Source organism: Acanthochromis polyacanthus, chromosome 23 (genome assembly GCF_021347895.1).
Source record: "Acanthochromis polyacanthus isolate Apoly-LR-REF ecotype Palm Island chromosome 23, KAUST_Apoly_ChrSc, whole genome shotgun sequence".
In the NCBI taxonomy this organism is placed as follows: domain Eukaryota; kingdom Metazoa; phylum Chordata; class Actinopteri; family Pomacentridae; genus Acanthochromis; species Acanthochromis polyacanthus.
In genome coordinates, this window is record NC_067135.1 from 2,196,051 (window position 1) to 2,216,100 (window position 20,050).

At 36.9% G+C, this 20,050-nt stretch overlaps 1 protein-coding gene across 1 annotated transcript; it reads right to left on the reverse strand.

Annotated features, from left to right (window-relative positions):
* Positions 1–655: 655 nt before the first annotated feature.
* LOC110968243 (uncharacterized) lies at positions 656–9,794 on the reverse strand. The gene is made up of 10 exons (XM_022218082.2): positions 9,278–9,794; positions 7,123–7,206; positions 6,738–6,844; positions 5,769–5,892; positions 4,315–4,359; positions 4,123–4,202; positions 3,957–4,047; positions 3,772–3,870; positions 2,892–3,050; positions 656–1,420 (listed from the first exon to the last, which is right to left on the reverse strand). The coding sequence occupies exons 1-10, from the start codon at positions 9,306–9,308 to the stop codon at positions 1,284–1,286; spliced, it is 957 nt and encodes a 318-aa protein (XP_022073774.2). The 5' UTR covers positions 9,309–9,794; the 3' UTR covers positions 656–1,283.
* Positions 9,795–20,050: the final 10,256 nt, after the last annotated feature.

Here is a 20,050-nt window from a genome sequence, read left to right on the forward strand (position 1 = left end):
TTCTGCCGTCTGCTTTCTTCAGTCATTATGAAAAATTGTTAGTTCATTTTGGGCTTAATTTGAGCTACATTTAGAGTCACTTTGGACAAATTTCGATTTTTTTTGATCATTCTTAGTCCATTTTGGGCATGTTTTAAGCTATTTTGCACATTTAGAGTCATTTTAGACTATTTTTAACTTGTTATGAGTCAATTTTAATTCATTTTGATCAATTTTATCTTGTTTTGAAAATATTTGAAGTCATTTTGATTTGGTTTTCAGTAATTTTGAGTTACTGTTGACACATTTTGACCAATTTAAGACAATTTTTAACTTGTTTTGTACATATTTAGAGAAATTTAACACAAATTAGTTATTTTGGACAGTTATTGAGTCATTTCAGACTCATTTAACTTGTTTTACAGAGTTATTGAGTCATGATGGACAGCCTGACAAGCCTGTTCTGTTCGAAGCATCTTTAGCGCCACCTAGTGGAGGAAATCTACATATTCTGACCACTGCAGCTTCATCAGGAAACCAGACGGGATTTAAAGAAACACAGTCAGACTGCGTGGAAACAGATTCCAGGTGTGAAAACTCAGCCAGATCTATTATTTCTGATGTTAATTAGAGGATTATAATGTTTCTAATAATGAGAGAAACGTACAAATACAAGAATTAGCAAAGTTTAGTTTTATTTTTTCACCAAATTCACATTTATCACAACACAAAAATGCAAACCACAGAGAAAACACTTTAATGTCAGCCATTTAACACTGAACCAGCAGCTCATTATTATTATTATTATTATTATTATTATTATCATTATTATTATTGTATCAGTCTGTCAGTTTGATGTTTTCTAAATGAAGTCAGATGCTGCATTAAAATGTTCATTTTTGTAATTCTAGTCAGTTTGATTGTTTTTTTATCAAAAAGAAAAATAAAAGTCGACACATTTCATCTTCTAACACACAGAAACATCCAGCATCACAAACAGAATTTAACAGAATGTCAAACAGTATTTACAGAAACTAACTGCAGTTTGAGAAACCAGCGGTGAATCTACTCTAACACATGACAGTAATCAGATTACTACTAACACTCAGCTGTTGATCTTAGACAAACATTTTAGATGACGTTCCACAGCGATGTACTGACTGTTGCTGGACACGGTTTGGGTAAAATGTCGTGTTTTGACGTGAAAACTGGAACAGAAGAAGATCCTTGGATCAAAGCGACCTCCTGATCTGAACGTTTAGTTTGACTTGAAGACAGATGTGAGTTTGGCCTCCGGTGAGACGCTAAGAGGAGGAAGAGGAGAAGGAGAAAGGAGAGAACGGGAGGACGGACGACGGAGCTTCAGGGGAGGTGAGCAGCTGATCACACCAGGCCGGTTCATCCAGATTTATCTCCACGAACGGCTCGTTGGAACAAACCGCTGGACAGCACAGACAGAGAAAGGACATGTTAGGTTCACATCGGCCAAAACGTCACTGAAATGCACCACTCTCTTCTATCATAGGCTGTTTTGAGCCGTTTCACACATTTAAAGCCCTTTTTGGACAATATTTAGGTTTTTTGAGTGAATTTTAAGTCATTTTAGAACAACAGTAATTAACACTAATTCGTAATTTTGGACAGTTATGAGGTCATTTTGGACAAATATTGAATAATTTTGGACCAGTGTTGAGTCATTTTGGACCAGTGAGTAATGTACTAATTTTGATTGGGTTTCCAGTAATTTTGAGTTAGTTTGGACACATTTAAAGTTATTGTGCACAATTTTGACTAAATTATGACAAATTTAACCTGTTTTTGGGGTAAATTTTAACCTCTTTTGAAAATATATTGAGAAATTTAACACTAATTATTCATTTTGGACAGTAATGAGGTCATTTTGGACAAACTTTGAATCATTTTGGACAATTCCTAGTTCATTTTGGGCATATTTTGAAGTATTGTGCACATTTAGAGTCCTTTTTGGACATTTTTTAGCTTGTTATGAATTAATATGAATTTATTTTTATAAATGTATTTTTACATAATAGAAATATTAATACATTTTGATCAGGTTTCCAGTAATTTTGAGTTACAGTGAAACAGAAAGTAATAAAATGAATGCTCATGAATGCACAGATTATGTTGTTAGACAGCCTAAGGTCCTGTTTTGCCTCAAAATAATAAAAAGCAGTGACGAAAGTTAGTTTTTGTTGCTAATATGCCCAAAACTAAATCATTAAACGTTAGCATGCATGCTAGTAGCTGTGTACTGTACTGACATCCTCAAAACGCTAAATTACCCTTCACATTACTGCAGTTAGCTTAGCATAAACTAATCCCTTCTCTTATTACTACAGGTAGCTTAGCATAAACTAATCCCTGCTCTCATTATTACAGTTAGCTTAGCATAAGCTAATCCCTGCTCATATTACTACAATTATCTTAGGATAAGCTAATCCCTGCTCTTATTACTACAGTTAGCTTAGCATAAGCTAATCCCTGCTCTTATTACTACAATTAGCTTAGCATAAGCTAATCCCTGCTCATATTACTACAGTTAGCTTAGGATAAGCTAATCCCTGCTCATATTACTACAGTTAGCTTAGCATAAGCTAATCCCTGCTCATATTACTACAGTTAGCTTAGCATAAACTAATCCCTACTCTTATAACTACAGTTAGCTTAGCATAAGCTAATCCCTGCTCATATTACTACAGTTAGCTTAGGATAAGCTAATCCCTGCTTATATTACTACAGTTAGCTTAGCATAAGCTAATCCCTGCTCATATTACTACAGTTAGCTTAGCATAAGCTAATCCCTGCTCATATTACTACAGTTAGCTTAGCATAAGCTAATCCCTGCTCATATTACTACAGTTAGCTTAGCATAAGCTAATCCCTGCTCTTACAGGGATTGTTGTTGTTCTCGTTCTGCTGCTCTTCGGCGAACATCAGACTGGGACCGTCCAGGGGCTCCACCGGGTCACCGTCCGACGACACGCTGGTGTTACTGGGGTTACTGGTGGGTGACGTCTCCAAACCATTTACGTCCAGATGTTCCTGAGCATCTGCACACAGCAAGAGAACACATTTAAAGTGATATATCATTTCATTTGTCTGTGGTTTTACAACATTTCAGTTATTCTGAGGCCATGTTTGACTGTTTTATTCTAATGTTTAATTCTTATGGTGTCTGCACCTATAAAAAATCCAAAACCTGATTTATTCCGGCCTAAACTGACCTGAAGTTTCACCGAAAGGATGTCAAAATGCGTCTGAAATGATCATAGTAAATTCTCCGAAATTACTCAGAATTGTCCAGTCTCCTTAAGACTCGCTCAAAGTGAAAAAAAGATCCAAAATGACCTGAAACCTTTCCAAAATTACTTTAAATTTGTCCTAAATAGCTTAAAATTTGTCCAAAATTACTTAAAACGTGTCCAAAATGACAAAAGACTTTTACAAACTTCTATAAAATGATCCCAAATTGGTGAAACATAACTAAATTTGTCCAGGAACTCAATATTTGTCTAAAGTGACTTAAATTTCTTCAGAATTCCTCAAACTTTGTGCAAAATTGCTTGAAATGTGTCCAAACTCATTCAATATTTGTGCAAATTGACTCAGAATTTGTACAAATTTACTCAAAAATGATCCCAAATAACAAAAATCTTTCTACAGATTGACCTGAAGCTTCACCAAAAGGACCTAAAACGTGTCCAGAATGACTCCTGTTAAACATGATGGGAACATGTGGAACCAGGTCAGGTAAGCAGTCAGTTCTCCTACCGTTGTGTCCACCCGAGGACTTCTCGTCCGTCAGATTGGTTCCGTTGGCAGCCGGAGGAGCTTCGTCTGTCGTCGTGGTTTCTTTAGGAGTCGGTCGCTCTGAGATAAAACACACAGAAACACATGAGGAAGGAATCGGACCACTTTACTGTAGCTGGAGTCCAGTTCCATCCACAGAAACACACCCAGGTCGTCCAGGTAAACCGGCTCAAAGGTGCCGATGGGCAGGTTCAGGTGATCCACCGGACTGGGACGGTGCAGGTCGAAGGAATACGTCTGGACGGACAAACGAGAACAGTTCAGGAGTCTGAATTTAACACACTGAGTCGTTATTGTGGTTCAGTTTCTCACCCTGGAGGCTCTGCGGAGGAAGTAGAGGATGACACACAGAACGATGATGACCAGGATGATGATGACCAGGAAGACATACGCTGGAAACACGCATTTAACACAACGTTTGGAAACGCACTGGTAGAGTATAGAATAGCGTAGTACATAGCAGAATAGTATAGTATGACTTAAAATAAACAGAAAGGTTCTCACCCCAGGAGGATGGACCATTTCCATATCCCCCCTCAGCAGTTGTTACTGAAACAAACAGCAGATTCACTCATTCAGATTAAACTTATACAAGATAAGTTTTAGGACACGTTTTCATTCAAATAAAGTAGAACCTGTCCTACAACTTGTGACAGGGGGTGTATCTACCACATTTGGTACACATATGCAGCACATCAGGCTGAACAAAAAGTCAGTGACAGCCACATTCCAAACCCAACAGGAAGTGAGCTATTTTGCGTTGAATGTCAGATTTTGCCCATTTCTCATTTTTTTCTAGAGTGAACTCCTCCTAGGGGGAAACTCCAATTCACCTCAAATTGGGCCAGTACATACAGGAGGCCTTAATGATCCAAAGTTATTAAAATCTTTTTCCAAAGTCAAAGGGCGTGTCCGTGGCGGCCTCTGGAATTTTGATCCTTCGCCATGAAATTCCAAATGCTGTGTAAATGCCCTGAACATGCTCCAATCTGCCTGAAACTTTACATGTATGATCAGAGTCCTGCCCTGATCACATCCATATGATGAAATACACCCCCTGTCAGAAGTTGTAGGACAGGTTCTACTTTATTAGAATGAGACAGTGTCCTACAACTTTTGACAGGTGTATATGTAATACATAACATTAATTTTAATAAATATGGTTATATTATATAATAATCTGTGATGTAATATCATAATAATATGTGTATTAATAATAATACAGACAGCTGAGTCTAATATGGACAATTTATAATTAATATAATAATATAATAAGGAATATTCCGGCAGCTACGACACAAAAAACACAGAGAACTCACTGAAAACACATAAATTACAGTCATTTTTGATATTTCAAATACATTTGTTTTCCCGATTTTAACGTGCAAAACGTCTTATGCATAATATAATTTAATAATCTTTTATATTCAGCATTCAATAATCTAAAAAATAATAATGAAACATGTAAATACTTGATTGAATGATTCCCAGTTCAACAACAGACTGTTCATTTTGGATCACATTAAATGTGATGTATAATTTTATATAAAAAGCACTGATATTTATTATTATTATTCCTACTACTACTAACAATAATAATAATTATTGTTATTGACAGTTATTATAGGCTTATTGTATAATAACAGTGATAGTAAATATAATGTAATAAATCTAATGTAATGTAATCAGATGTTGAACTGGTGGTTTCTCGATGCTCTCTTCCTAAAAACGGATCCATTTCCACTGTTTAACATGTGACTGACTGATGAGTGCTGCTGTTAGTTTGTTGTTTCAGGCTAAATGTTGCAGACGGTGTGTGTTGTGGTTCTCTTTGTGTCTCGGTGAAGCTCCAGTCGAGTGTTTGTCAGCTGACGTTTATAGAACATCGTAGTCACGGCTGTGGTTTGACACGCAGGAAGACGAGCTGTGAGTTGGAGGCGGTAACCTAGGTAACCTACTGTCGCTGGGTACGATGGGTGGTGTACCCGTCGTCATAGAAACCGTTGTCTCGCGATCGGAGGTTGGAGGCTGTGGCGTCGAGCCTTCAGTTGTCGTTTCATTACTTGTCGTTTCTGCTACAGGCTGTAAAAGAGAAAAATTACAACAAAACAACAAAGTGTCAGAAAATAAACATTAAATAAGAACACAATAATTTAACATTTAAATACTGGAAAAATATGAGCAAAATCATGTTTTTAGCTGATTTAAATACAGTTAAAGTGTGGTTTTATGGTCGCACATTGTAAAAGATCAAATTGCTCATGTCATGTCAACGTGTAAATTAGTAATTTTATGATTCATTTTATAATTAAATTATCTTTATTTTAACAAAACTGGGTTTTAAAACATGTTTAATGAACATAATTTTTAAAAACAGGATCATATCGCTCTGAAATGATATTTTTCTGCCTGTTTTCTTACATTTAACGTAAATTTACACTTTTTTCGGTGATTTTTAATAGTTATGATAGATTTATTGACACTTTAAATTACAGACAAGTAAAGAAAAATCTTTTAATGTTCTACCATTTTTTACATCATATTTTTTAGTATCTCTCCTGACAGATTTCCACATTTTTAAAAAAAATGTATTTCTTATTTTTTCATGTATTTATTTTTTGTAGCATGTGTGAATGTAATTAAGCGAGTTTCTTAATAACTAAAATATTTAACCGACAACAGCTGCTCTTTAAACGGCCCAGTAGCATGTTAGCATGTTAGCTCGTTAGCATGTTAGCATGTAAGCACGTTAGTTTTTCCAGCTTCTTTTGACACACAGTCCAATCTCTTCATAATTCAAAGTGCTTTCAATGTGCTCCACATGAGTTCCGTTAGAATGGTGACTGATATGAACGAGAATCATTGGCTTAGTGACTGTTTTAACCGCTGCAGGTACCGAGGAACTATGAGATAGTGGACCGTGTTACCGTGGAAACCGTCCCCATTGGTACTAGGCTCTGATTGGTTGCTCTGGAGCTGTTAGTGTCATTTCTGGTGTCATCCTGAGGCTGTGGAACCGTAGGAATGGGGGAATCTGAAGACACAAAACAGAATGAGACTGATGAGTTTCAGGACAGGAAGTTAGAAAACACAGAAAAGGAACAGGAAATAAGAACGAATGACCGACGGGTGGAGAGTATAGCTTCGATCCCCAGAGTGTATCAGTATTTTCCATTTTAAATGTCAGTAAAATCTTTTTTTGTTTTTTTTTACTTGTACACACATTTATCTGTAAAATCAGCATGAATAGAGTGAGTTAAATGAACAGATGATGAACAGATGGGTTTTGTAGAGGTTCTGATTCCACCGTACCTTCATTCTCCACTTTCTCGGCAGCTGTTGGAGGAACTGCAGTTTGGTTTACTTCTCCTCTCGACACCGAAGAAATCACCAGAACTGAGACACAAAGAGAGAAAAACTGAAGTTCACACTGAGAGTCCAAACTGTTAGCAGAGAAACACGATGACTGAACACACAGAAACATCTGTAAACATCTGAGCTACCAGCAGGTTGAAGGTATCCATAAAAAAAATCACCAAATTAACCCATTTATCAGAGAGAGAAGATGTGAAATATTCTGCAGATTTTCAGCTTCATGATGGTCAAAAATGTTCTGACCTCCTCAGAATCAGCTGTCCTTTTAAATCTACAGTAACTTTATATAAGAAAGCAAAGTTTTACCTTCAAACTGTGAATATTTTCAGAGTTTTAGGTCCTTGAAGTTCATAGAAGCAGGTCCAGATTTATCACTGATGAAGTGATGAGGCTCAGAAATGATGCAAACATTAAGATTCCTGCTTTGATTTGATTTGAGAAGCTGATGGACTTTTTTTTTTACTGTTTTCTCTAACTCTGAGCATCAGTATTATGGGATGTATCGTAGTTTTACAGTAAAACTGCAGCAGTTTAATAACAGAGTCCCAGAAACAATCATTGGTTCCCTGCATGTGTTTCTGTTTCTGATAATCCATCAGAGAAAGCTTTACAAAGTGCATTCTGGGTAAATTTTAAGGCTCATATCGGCATGTGTGATAAGTGGTTGGTCAGAACAAGTTGTAGACATTAAAAGGATCATTTTTAGTGATGCGTTGGTCATGAAGGAACCGTCTCTAAAAGCAGCAGACCAGAGGAAACACAGGAAAAGATGTTCTCTGACCATCCATGGAGAGAAAATCCATAGAATTAAATAAAACAGTGTTCTGACAGAAACCGCCCTTCTTGACCCAAGATTGAAAAAGCTGGCCTGCATGACAGTAGAGCTTTTGATGAAGCTCTTCAGACAGAAGATCAACCGGTCAGCTCCTCTACAGCAGAGCGCCATAAGAGGACCACAAGCATCTGCTGTTTGGAGGTTCTCTGAAGAATGACCGACTTGTGGCACTACAAGAAGAACCCATCAGCAGATGTAACGCTGGAAGTGAGATCATATCTGGAGGAGTGCTGACCCACTGAGCTGGTGGAAGTCCAAGTGTTCACAGAGCAGATCAGAACAGAGGAGAAACAGGACCAACCCCTCAGAGTTCAGCCACTTGGTTTTTTCAATGCCGGTCTTCACGAAAGATCAACAGTTAGCTGGATGCTGCTTTTTCTTTTAGTTTCACGTTTTATAGTTTATGTTTTGTTGTTGTTGTTTGACTGTAAATAGTTAGAAAACCTATTTACCATCATCACTATTTGATTCCAGGATCATCTTCTGGACACTCTGTGGAACAACTGTTCTCTAATCCAGTCATATTTTTACTCTGGTACATGAGCTTCTTGCTTCTAGCTGAACACTCATTCAGGTCTACAGTAAAAGGCGCCTGATCCAACCACACAGCTGGGTGTTAGGTCGATGTCTGGACTCTTCTAGTCTGTGGTGGAACGAGTTACCAAACTCTCTTCAATCTGCAGAATCCCTCTAAGAAAACACTGAAGACCTTTGAACTTCACAGACAACACAAAGTGTTTTGTGGTGAATTATCAGAAAACAGAAACACATCCAGGGAACTCTGTGACACTAAACTGCTGCAGTTTTACTGTTCAAACTGCGATACATCCCATAATACTGATACTCAAAGTTAGAGAAAACAATGGGGAAAAAAAGTCCGTCACATTTTTTCAGATCAAACCAAAGCTGTCATCTTGGAACATGTTGTTCTGCCCGATGAAGAACTCAAAAATACTAAAAATTGTCTAAAGTGACTCTAAACGTTTTAAAAACTGCACAAAAAAAATGTCCAAAATGGCAAAATGTTGTTGCAAAAGTTGTCCCAGTGAGTCAAAACTGGTCTAAAAAGACTTAAAATCCATTTTTTGTGGACTTTTCCATCATTTCTGAGCCTCATCACTTCATCAGACCCTCCTCTATGGACCTGGAACCTGAAAATATTCACAGTATGAAGGTAAAACTTAAATAAAAGCTGCTGCAGATCCAGAAGCAGGAGGATCTGAGGAGGTTGTTGGTGTTTAGTCGGTCTGAACTCACCCAGGAAACAGAGTCGACTCTTCAGCCTCATGGTCGTCTCAAACCGGCTCCTCTCTGATTTACCTTCTCGGTTTTTAGATCCTCTTTGAGCTGCAGAGTTTCTCTTTTATTTTCTGGATTTTGTTCCTCTTTTGTTATTTTTTTAGATCTTCCTCCTCGGCGCTCTCGCTTCTGATCGCCTCTCAGTTCTTCTTCTTCCTCGTCTTCCTGCTCGACCTTCAGCTCTTTCCTCTTCCTCGTTGCGCTGCGATGACTTTGGTTTAAACATTCGAGTCGTTCATGAATCATTTCAATCTCCAGACGTTATGCAGAAATGAAAGAAAAACAAACTCAGAGTTCAGGATTCAAACACTAAACATCCTGGAAGACACTGCAGACAAAATGGATTTTACTGGCATATTAAATACAACAAATCAGCGTTTTAATGTCTTCAAACACTGTTACAGGGTTTACTCTGTCTTGTTTTAGCAGTTTTGTGTCTCGTTTGTATTCACTTTTGTCTCCTAATTGTTGTGTTATGCATTGTTTGTATTATTTCTTGTCTTATTTGTGCTGTTTTGCATCTTGTTTTAGCTGTTTTGTGTCTTATTTTTGTCATTTTGTCTTTTGTTTGTGTCATTTTTGCCTCATTTGTTTTATTCTGTTTCTCATTTCTGTCATTGTGTGTCTTATGTGTGTAAAATTGTTTCTTGTTTGTTGTTTTGTTGACTTGTTCTTGTGATTTTGTCTCATTTGTGTTGATTTGTGTCATGTTTAATTTTGCATCTCATTTTTGTTGTTTTGTGTCTTGTTGTGATTTTCTCTTTCATTTCTGTCATTTTGGCTCATTCGTGTTGTTTAGCGTCTCATTTGTATTAATTTTTGTCTGATTTGTGGTGTTTTTGGTCTTATTTTTGTAATGTTGTGCCTTTTTTGTTCCATTTTGTGTCTTGTTTTAGTTGTTTTGTGTCTCATTTGTGTCATTTTGGCTCATTTGTGTTGTTTAGCGTCTCATTTTGTGTCGTCTGCTTCCTAATTTACGTGGTGACTGAAAACAAATGGACTAAAACTCTGAATGTCGCATCAAAAATCAGTTTTTCCAAGGTTTTACCGTTAATGAGTGTGAAAATATATCCCGTGAAAATAACAGGAAGTACGTGTAAAATGAGATATTTTTAGCAGACTTTAAATCTGTCAGATCAGTTTTCAGGAACTGACCCTGATTTTCCCCTAAAGGACGTAGAATATCTGTTTACACCCCCTGTCAAAAGTTTTAGGACGCTTTCTCATTCATTTGAATGAGAAAGCGTCCTAAAACTTTTGATAGGGGATGTATCTATTTCCAGTTTGCCCTGGTTTATTAATATAAATTGATCTTTTGTGGTTTTACTCGATATTTTCTATTTTTTTTAGCAGTGACAGAATTAGTCAGCGATTTTCATTCAAATAGCTACAAATATGTGAAAATAATCTTTTTTTGCTTGATTTAGCTTCAGTAAAGTAGTTTAAGTGTGCAGTCGAACATAAAGAACGAATTAATAACAGGATGTTTCTAGAGTTAACATGTAAATTAATTCATTTTTTCTGTGATTTTACTGAATATGATCTGTAATGTGACAACAAACAGTAAAATAGCAGTAAGTTGTTGGACTAGTTAAAGTTAAAGCTGTAAACTAACGTAGGTTTTCTCTCAGTCTAACTCATGACCGTGACTTTTCTCACCTCCGTCTAGCTGCTCTCGGCTTCAGCGTCTCATCTTGTAAAAGTTTCAGGAAGCGAGTCATCGACCACAGAACTCGACAGGAAGCTGCTTCACTTTCTGTCCTCCCAAACAGAAGCTTTAAAACTTCAGTACCTGCTTTTAAAACCACACAACAAAACCGTTCTGCTTTCTGTTGGCGCCAAAAAAATTAAACGCACAATGACAAAAACTGAGACGGAGTGGACACAAAATTATGCAAATGATGCACAAAATGACACAGACGTGACACAGAATTACTAAAGAACAAGACAAAGAGACTCAAATAAAGACACAAAATGACAAAGCTGTTGGATGAAACCACACAACTGCATACAGGAACTAAAACAGACACAAATGGACAAAAAGTCTGGCAGAAAATAACACAAATGAGACACAAAACCACACAGCTGAGATAGGAAAGAGAAATTAGACACAAATGGACAAAGAATTACACACAAAATGACACAAGCAAGACAAAAAAATGAGACAGAAAACAACACAAATCAAGACGCCAACAAAAGAGAGTCACACTAAACAACCTAAACAAGACACAAAACGACAACAAACGGAAAAATCTTCCAAAAACACACAAACGGAGCAGTTCTAGTCCATTTGTTTTCAGTCACCATGTAAATTAGGAACCAAACGACACAAACAAGACACAAAATGGGCACACATAAGACACAAAACTACTAAAACAAGACAAAACAACAATTAGGAGGCACAAGTAAGATACAAATAAGAAACAATGGCACAACATTACAACACAACATTACAAAACCAAGACAAAACGACAGGAACAAGACACAAAACAACAGAAATGAGACACAAATCAACACAAATAAGACACAAAATGACAAAAAATACAACAGAAAGTGAGACGAATAACGACACATATAACGCAAACGACATAAAGCTACAAAAAAATGTTTAAAAAAAGGACACAAAACCACACAAACGAGAAACAAAATGACACAAAGATGACACCAAATTACAAAAGCAACAAAAATCAGGACACAAAACCACACAACTGAGATACAAAAGAAAAAATGGACACAAAACAACATTTATGGAACAAAACTGGTAAAACTGCTTATAAATGAAGATTATTATTAGAAAATCTTTCTGCTGAACTTTAATGAATTTTAATTAGAAATGACTGAAATAAACAGAAGGCTCCAGCACCCCCCCGTGACCCTAGTGAGGATAAAGCGGTGTATAGAGAATGGATGGATAGATGGATGAAATAAACAGAGAAAGGTCAGTTTACTGTTCAGGTAAACAGTTTATGAGAGAATTAGAGACATAAAAGAACATCGTCTGCAAACGGACGGACACTGAAGTCATTCAGCTGGACAACATTAAACTCTGTTTAACAACATAATAAAATATGATAAAATAACAAAACCACACGATGTTGGACTGTCATATGATGAATAAGACCAGCAGAACAGCGGACAGGCAGAGGTTTGCTGCTTCCTTCGGGAAAATGTTCATCGCAGCTGCGAGTAAAGAAACAGAAGAAGAAGAAACCATTAAAAATATAACAGCATGTTCATAAAACATCACAACATTTCTTCACAAAGACCTCAAGATAAATGCAAACGTTCATTTTAGTATTTTGACAAAAATAAAAAAATAAAACTAAGGGAAAATGGGTTTGCATCACATTTGAATAGTTGTTAATAAAACTGTCCGTGCATCAAAAAGACGTTGCGTTTTTATTGCCAACAATGTATTCATTTACAGTAGGTGAGGTGTAAACTTCCCTGTTTTTTGTTGCTGCTATTTCATGGATTTATTAAACTTTATTTATTTTTTAGTGGGTGTAAGTAAAGAATCAGGCTGAGGTTGAAGTCCACACTGGTCAGTTAAAAATCACCTCGATCAACCTTCACTACCTCAAACATCGAAGATCCAAGTTTGCGCAACAGAATCTTTGATAAATTAAAATCAAAATTTTCAAAGATAGCTCAGACAAAAACTCTGAAAACCCCAGATTACACTCAACCATTTTCCATCCGGTGTTACATTTGTGCTCAGCTGTTTTATTATTTTATATTTTCGTCTTGGAAAGCAAAGAACATGTCAGACTGTAATAACAGCAGTTTATGGCATCTGATGGAGCAGATATCTGGAAAACTGTCATACAAGCACTAAATTTGAAACAACTTATACGGTAGACAGCGTTTGTTCAAGATGGCAGGCATTGGTGTCATATTTTTGATTTTTTTTTAATATCTTTAAATTCCATTTTTTTCATTGCGTAGAAGAAATTTCACTCTTGGTACTTGAACGTTTGCTGTAGTGGGATGTTTACTGGTACTCTGGCATACGGTGGGCTTACCAACACAGAGCATGAGTCTGTGAAGGTAAGAAGACCAGAAACATTTGGAAAGTATACAATTTATATGAATGGTCAGACAGTAGGGACTGGACCGTGTGTAAATATGAGGATGAATAGTGGTTCATTTGTTTGCTAATCAGGAGGAGGTGGTTACCTGAGTCGGCGGGGTCGTAGTAGTAATCGAGAAGCGACCAGTTTCCATAACCTTTGGTTGTGTCACCCCAGTAATAATCCTCTTCTTCGGCTCCTCTTGTCAGCATCACTGCAGCGCCTGCACGTGAACAAACAGAAAGTTTGTTAAAACCGTTCAAACAAACCAGTGTCTCCTGACTTCCTTAAATAATCAACAACAGTGATTTAGAAAACCCTTAAGTGGAGAATGTGAGGATGTTATTGTAGAAAAACTATTTCTAAATGTGTGTCTGTATCTCAGTCTGTGTCCATAGATTTGTAAATAAGTAAAATAATTTGTAAATGTACTGAGATTTGTCAGTGCAAACCAGATTCAGCAAATGCCTTTTCAAAATTTGTGTATTTGTAATTTGGTTTTCAAAAATCAGCAAATCTGAATTCAAATTTGTAAACTTGATAAGATCTGTGAATGTGTACAAAAATCTATGAATGTGTAGAGGGATTCATGAACACGTACAACGATCTGTGAGTACGTACAAAGATCCGTAAATGCGCACAAAGATCCGTAAATACGCACAAAGATCCGTAAATACGTACAAAGAGCCATAAATGTGTACAAAGATCCGTAAATGCGTACAAAGATCAGTAAATACGTACAAAGATCAGTAAATGCGTACAAAGATCAGTAAATGCGTACAAAGATCAGTAAATGCGTACAAAGATCAGTAAATGCGTACAAAGATCCGTAAATGCGTGCAAAGATCCGTAAATACGTACAAAGATCCTTAAATACGCACAAAGATCCGGAAATGCGGACAAAGATCCGTAAATGCGTACAAAGATCCTTAAATACGCACAAAGATCCGTAAATGCGGACAAAGATCCGTAAATGCGGACAAAGATCCGTAAATACGTACAAAAATCAGTAAATGCGTACAAAGAGCCGTAAATGCGTACAAAGATCCGTAAATACGTACAAAGATCATTAACCCTTTAAGCTTCAGTCAATTCCAGCCGTTTTCAGTACAAAAAATCACTAATATTCTATTTTTAAATAAAAAAATTACGAAAAATACAGGGAATATTGGACGCACATCGCGAGGTGTATTTCCTTGAAAACGACCGATTCGTGGATTTTATACCGACTTCAGGATATGTTTTGGACAAAATAGTTTACTGGCTTGTGTTGTCTGGATGTAAAAGGTTGGATTATGGCCGTTTTATGTGGAATCTTTTTTTCTGTGTGTAATAATGAACCCGGAAATGTGAGTCGCGCTGTGTGCGTTGAAGCCGTGTATAGAGAACGGATGGATGAATATTTGTTTTTGTCGGACAAATGTGTTTTTCTCACCCGCTGTGGTAATCACATCTGAAAGTGGTTTATACCGGCGGATTCATGAGAATCTAAGCTTTCCATCCAGCCCGATCTCACGAGGATTCGTGAAACTGTCATGTAAATTTTTGTTTTGGTTTCGTGTGCACCAACACGATTTCATCATGTTTTTCGTGCTGCTCACCACGAAATGCGCACCAATGTATTTTAAACGGCGGACTTTTCGTGCCACTCAGAACGTATTTCAAACGAATGGGTATATTATATTTTTAATGTAAAACCGTGGCGAATCCAACGCTATATTTTGCATGACATCGTCCCTAACCATAACCCTAACCATAACCCGGTGGTACACTTACCAATTTGCATAGGAATTTAAAGAATGTCCGACAGCCGTAAACGCGATCACACAAGCAGTATACGCCGATGGACAGCTTAGATCGCCATGAATCCGCCGGTATAAAGCACTTTCAGATGTGATTACCACAGCGGATTTCGTTGTGAGCAACACGAAAAACATTTAGTGGTGAGCGGCACGAAAAACATGACGAAATCGTGTTGGTGCGCACGAAACCGAAACAAAAATTTACGTGACAGTTTCACGAATCCCAGTGAGACCGGGTTGTTCCATCGGCGTATAGTGTTTGTATAATCGGGTTTGCAGCCGTCGGACATTCTTGAAATTCCTATGCAAATTAGTAGGTGTACCGCCGGCGGTACACCTACGACGCACTGAAGCGTAAAGGGTTAAATATGTACTAAGATTTGTCAATGCAAATCGGAATCAGCAAATGCTGTTTTAAAATTTCTGTATTTGTAATGAGGTTTTCAAATGTGTAAATAATCTGCTAATCTGTATTGAAATTTGTAAACAGAATAAGATCCATGAATTCGTACTCTTGTACCTGGTGACTTGTCTGTATGTCCAGCACTTGTAGTCAAATACTTTTCATCTATTCATGTCTTTTATGCTTTTACAGCTCTTATTACGCTTATATATTTTAATACAGATTAGCCGAATTTTTACACATTTTTCAACAATCTTTGCATAATTTGTAGGTTCTAGTCATTTTTCACAAGTTCCTCATTTTTTGTGTGTAATTTTGAACAGTTTTTGAATAATTTTTAACACATTTTGCTGGTTTTTGTTCCATTTTGATTCCATTTTGGACAAGTTTTGAATCAAGTTTGTCAAATTAAGAGTGATCTTTAATTATAAATATATATTAAAAAATGTCAATTCTGAACAAATCTGAATCATTTTTGACAAGCTTCAAGCTTCATTTTTAGCCATTTTTATACAAATTCTGTACAGGTTTTGAATACTTTTTTGAACTTGTTTTAAATCATTTTGGACAAATGACAAAAGTTTAATGTTAGAGGCACTTTCTGAGGTTATGGATGCCGTAAAACAGTTTGTGTTGCAATCGACTCACCGAGAGCCCAGATCAGCAGGTAAACCTTCATCACCACCATCGTCATATTCTTCTTCGTCGTCTTCTTCTTCTTTGTCTTCTTCTTCAAACGTTGGCTCAAAAACTTCAAACCTGTTGAAGAGTTTGCAATTGTCTGAACCTGCTGTTGGTTGTTCAAGAAACTAAGAACGGAACTAACAAACCACTGTGTTCCACGTCAGCAGTTTGTTTGTTCCTTAAAGCAAGGGTGTGGGCTTGGTCTCAACATTGGTAGGGACGATATAACAGCATAACCTGCATGTACACTTTTTGCTGGGGACGGGACATTAATAAGAGCAAACAGATTGGGTGAACGGGGGTCAGGGCTACATTTCTCACGAATATTAACCTAATTAATTGATAAGCTAAATGATCAATGCAAAATAAATCTGTATTGACTTATACTAACTTTCATGTGTATTGGTTCAGGTGATACACCATTCGATTCAAATCTTTGTTTTCAAAAACTACTAAAGAAACATTTTGAAAACTTCCTCTGCTGTGTCCCTTCTTTCTCTCCCTCTCTTAGTTGCTGATGTGTTACCTACGTAAAAATGAAAAAGTTAAAATTGTTATTTTCATGGGAGAAAGTAATTTTCAAAATGGGGGAGTTCCCCCTTGCTTCATATAAAGGAAATTTACAGTGGCTGTTTTTTTTTGTGTGTGTGTGTGTGTGTTTTTGTGGGGGGGGGGGTACTATTTAACCTATACATGGAACTACATGTTAGCCTACATTGTCCTTCACCACAAGAGTAATACGTTGCTTTAATTGGTCTCTTTCATCTTCTTCTCCCTTATTTTCATCTCTAAAGTGCATCAGTGGGTTGAGCAATTATGGAAAAAATCTAAATCGGGATTAATTGAACTTTTTACCTCGATCATGATTAATGTAGATTATCTGAAAAAATGTCTGCATAGGCTGCAAATAAAAATATTTTTAAATAAATAATGTAGAAAATAATTAAATACATTTTAATTAATGAATAAATGCACTAATAGGTATTTGGTTTCAAAAGTGTAAAGTCACAACATGCTCTAGCCTTCTTTCCTTCTAAACCAGAAGAAAAGCAGCAGCATGTGTTTTTTTTGACTGTCAACACTTTCCTGTGAAACACAGACTGGGACCTCTCTCTCTCTAAGCAGCTTCTTGCTCACGTTTTTCTGGTTCTATATTTTCCAGCAGAGTTCACTACATTTCTCACAGTTTAATTAACGTTAACAGTAGAAAACACCTACAGGAGGACAATTCTCTCTAAGCAGCTTCCTACTGGAGTTTTGCAGGTTAGCAAGTTCACACAGTTTAATGTTATGCTAACTCTGATGCAGGTCGGACTTTCAGTAGCAACATTAGTGGTGTGTTCCCCACGTCCACAGCATTGACGTCTTTTTACATTACTTACAGTGTCGTCTGCTGCTGCTGCTGGCCGAAAAAACTTCTAATATCCCTCCTCTTTGAAGGGGGCAGAGAAGGCGGCATGTTTATTTCTTGTGTATTTCTGTCGGGGCTGTGTGAGTGTGTGAGTGAGTGTGTGAGTGTGTGTGTGTGTGTGTGTGTGGGGGGGGGGGGCACATTCAGCAAGTGAAAAGGGGTAAATGTAAGTCTGAACATAATGAAAATAATTCACTTAATAATGGTAGGGTCAATTCTATCCTTACAACATATGGGAAGACAATCAAAATTACCTATATAACTGAACTCATTATATAATGCAAAAAGGTTGCTTAAAAGTTGGTGGGGACAATTTGACCCTCTTGAAAAGTTGGTAGTGTTATGTCCCTACCGTCCCTATGCAAACCTGCGCCCTTGCCTTAAAGTAACTAAGTCTGGGTCTGTCAAAGGTTCTTACTGGTTAAAATGAGTTCTTCCCCCTCACTGAGAGTTTATCTCTATAAAATAATGTAATAAAATGCTCGCTTCGCTGTGGGAAATGTGCTGAGATGAACTGATACCAGAGTCGTCTTCTGATCCTCTGATAACGTCGTATTTTCAGCGTAGATGGACCAGAAACCACCAGCAAACGTCCCTGTTTTATAGACATACAGATCTAGAACTCGTTCTGACCAACCACCTATCACACATGCTCATATGAGCCACGGAAGTTTACCCAGAATGCACTTTGTAAAGTTTTCTGTGGTGAATTATCAGAAAACAGAAACACATCCAGGAAACCAATGATTGTGTCTCGGACGCTGTCATTAAACTGCTGCAGATTTACTGTTTAAGCTACGATACATAATACTGATGCTCACAGTTGAATTTGGAGAAAATGAACAAAAAACTGCTTTAGTGTTTAGACTGTGACACGTGGAGAGGATGTAAAACTGATCTGGTAGCAGTTTTGAGTCGCATTTTGACTCATTTCAAACAACTGTCGAGACATTTTGGACAAATTTGAGTCCTTTTTGGAGTTAAAAAAATTAAATGCAAAATGACAAAAACTGAGACGGAGTGGACACAAAATTACGCAAATGATGCACAAAATGACACAGACGTGACACAGAATTACTAAAGAACAAGACAAAGAGACTCAAATAAAGACACAAAATGACAAAGCTGTTGGATGAAACCACACAACTGCATACAGGAACTAAAACAGACACAAATAGACAAAAAGTCTGGCAGAAAATAACACAAATGAGACACAAAACCACACAGCTGAGATAGGAAAGAGAAATTAGACACAAATGGACAAAGAATTACACACAAAATGACACAAGCAAGACAAAAAAATGAGACAGAAAACAACACAAATCAAGACGCCAACAAAAGAGAGTCACACTAAACAACCTAAACAAGACACAAAACGACAACAAACGGAAAAATCTTCCAAAAACACACAAACGGAGCAGTTCTAGTCCATTTGTTTTCAGTCACCATGTAAATTAGGAACCAAACGACACAAACAAGACACAAAATGGGCACACATAAGACACAAAACTACTAAAACAAGACAAAACAACAATTTGGAGGCACAAGTAAGATACAAATAAGAAACAATGGCACAACATTACAACACAACATTACAAAACCAAGACAAAACGACAGGAACAAGACACAAAACAACAGAAATGAGACACAAATCAACACAAATAAGACACAAAATGACAAAAAATACAACAGAAAGTGAGACAAATAACGACACATATAACGCAAACGACATAAAGCTACAAAAAAATGTTTAAAAAAAGGACACAAAACCACACAAACGAGAAACAAAATGACACAAAGATGACACCAAATTACAAAAGCAACAAAAATCAGGACACAAAACCACACAACTGAGATACAAAAGAAAAAATGGACACAAAACAACATTTATGGAACAAAACTGGTAAAACTGCTTATAAATGAAGATTATTATTAGAAAATCTTTCTGCTGAACTTTAATGAATTTTAATTAGAAATGACTGAAATAAACAGAAGGCTCCAGCACCCCCCCGTGACCCTAGTGAGGATAAAGCGGTGTATAGAGAATGGATGGATAGATGGATGAAATAAACAGAGAAAGGTCAGTTTACTGTTCAGGTAAACAGTTTATGAGAGAATTAGAGACATAAAAGAACATCTTCTGCAAACGGACGGACACTGAAGTCATTCAGCTGGACAACATTAAACTCTGTTTAACAACATAATAAAATATGATAAAATAACAAAACCACACGATGTTGGACTGTCATATGATGAATAAGACCAGCAGAACAGCGGACAGGCAGAGGTTTGCTGCTTCCTTCGGGAAAATGTTCATCGCAGCTGCGAGTAAAGAAACAGAAGAAGAAGAAACCATTA

Bases quoted from the DNA above. Each gene is read 5' to 3' on its own strand.
- LOC110968243 (XM_022218082.2), bottom strand. From the start codon at position 9,308: ATGAGGCTGAAGAGTCGACTCTGTTTCCTGG. The intron at 3,871-3,956 runs GTGTGTTTCTGT...GTTTTATCTCAG, and splicing joins GGTTTACCTGGACGACCTGG to AGCGACCGACTCCTAAAGAA. The intron at 1,421-2,891 runs GTAAGAGCAGGG...TGTGCTGTCCAG, and splicing joins CGAGAACAACAACAATCCCT to CGGTTTGTTCCAACGAGCCG.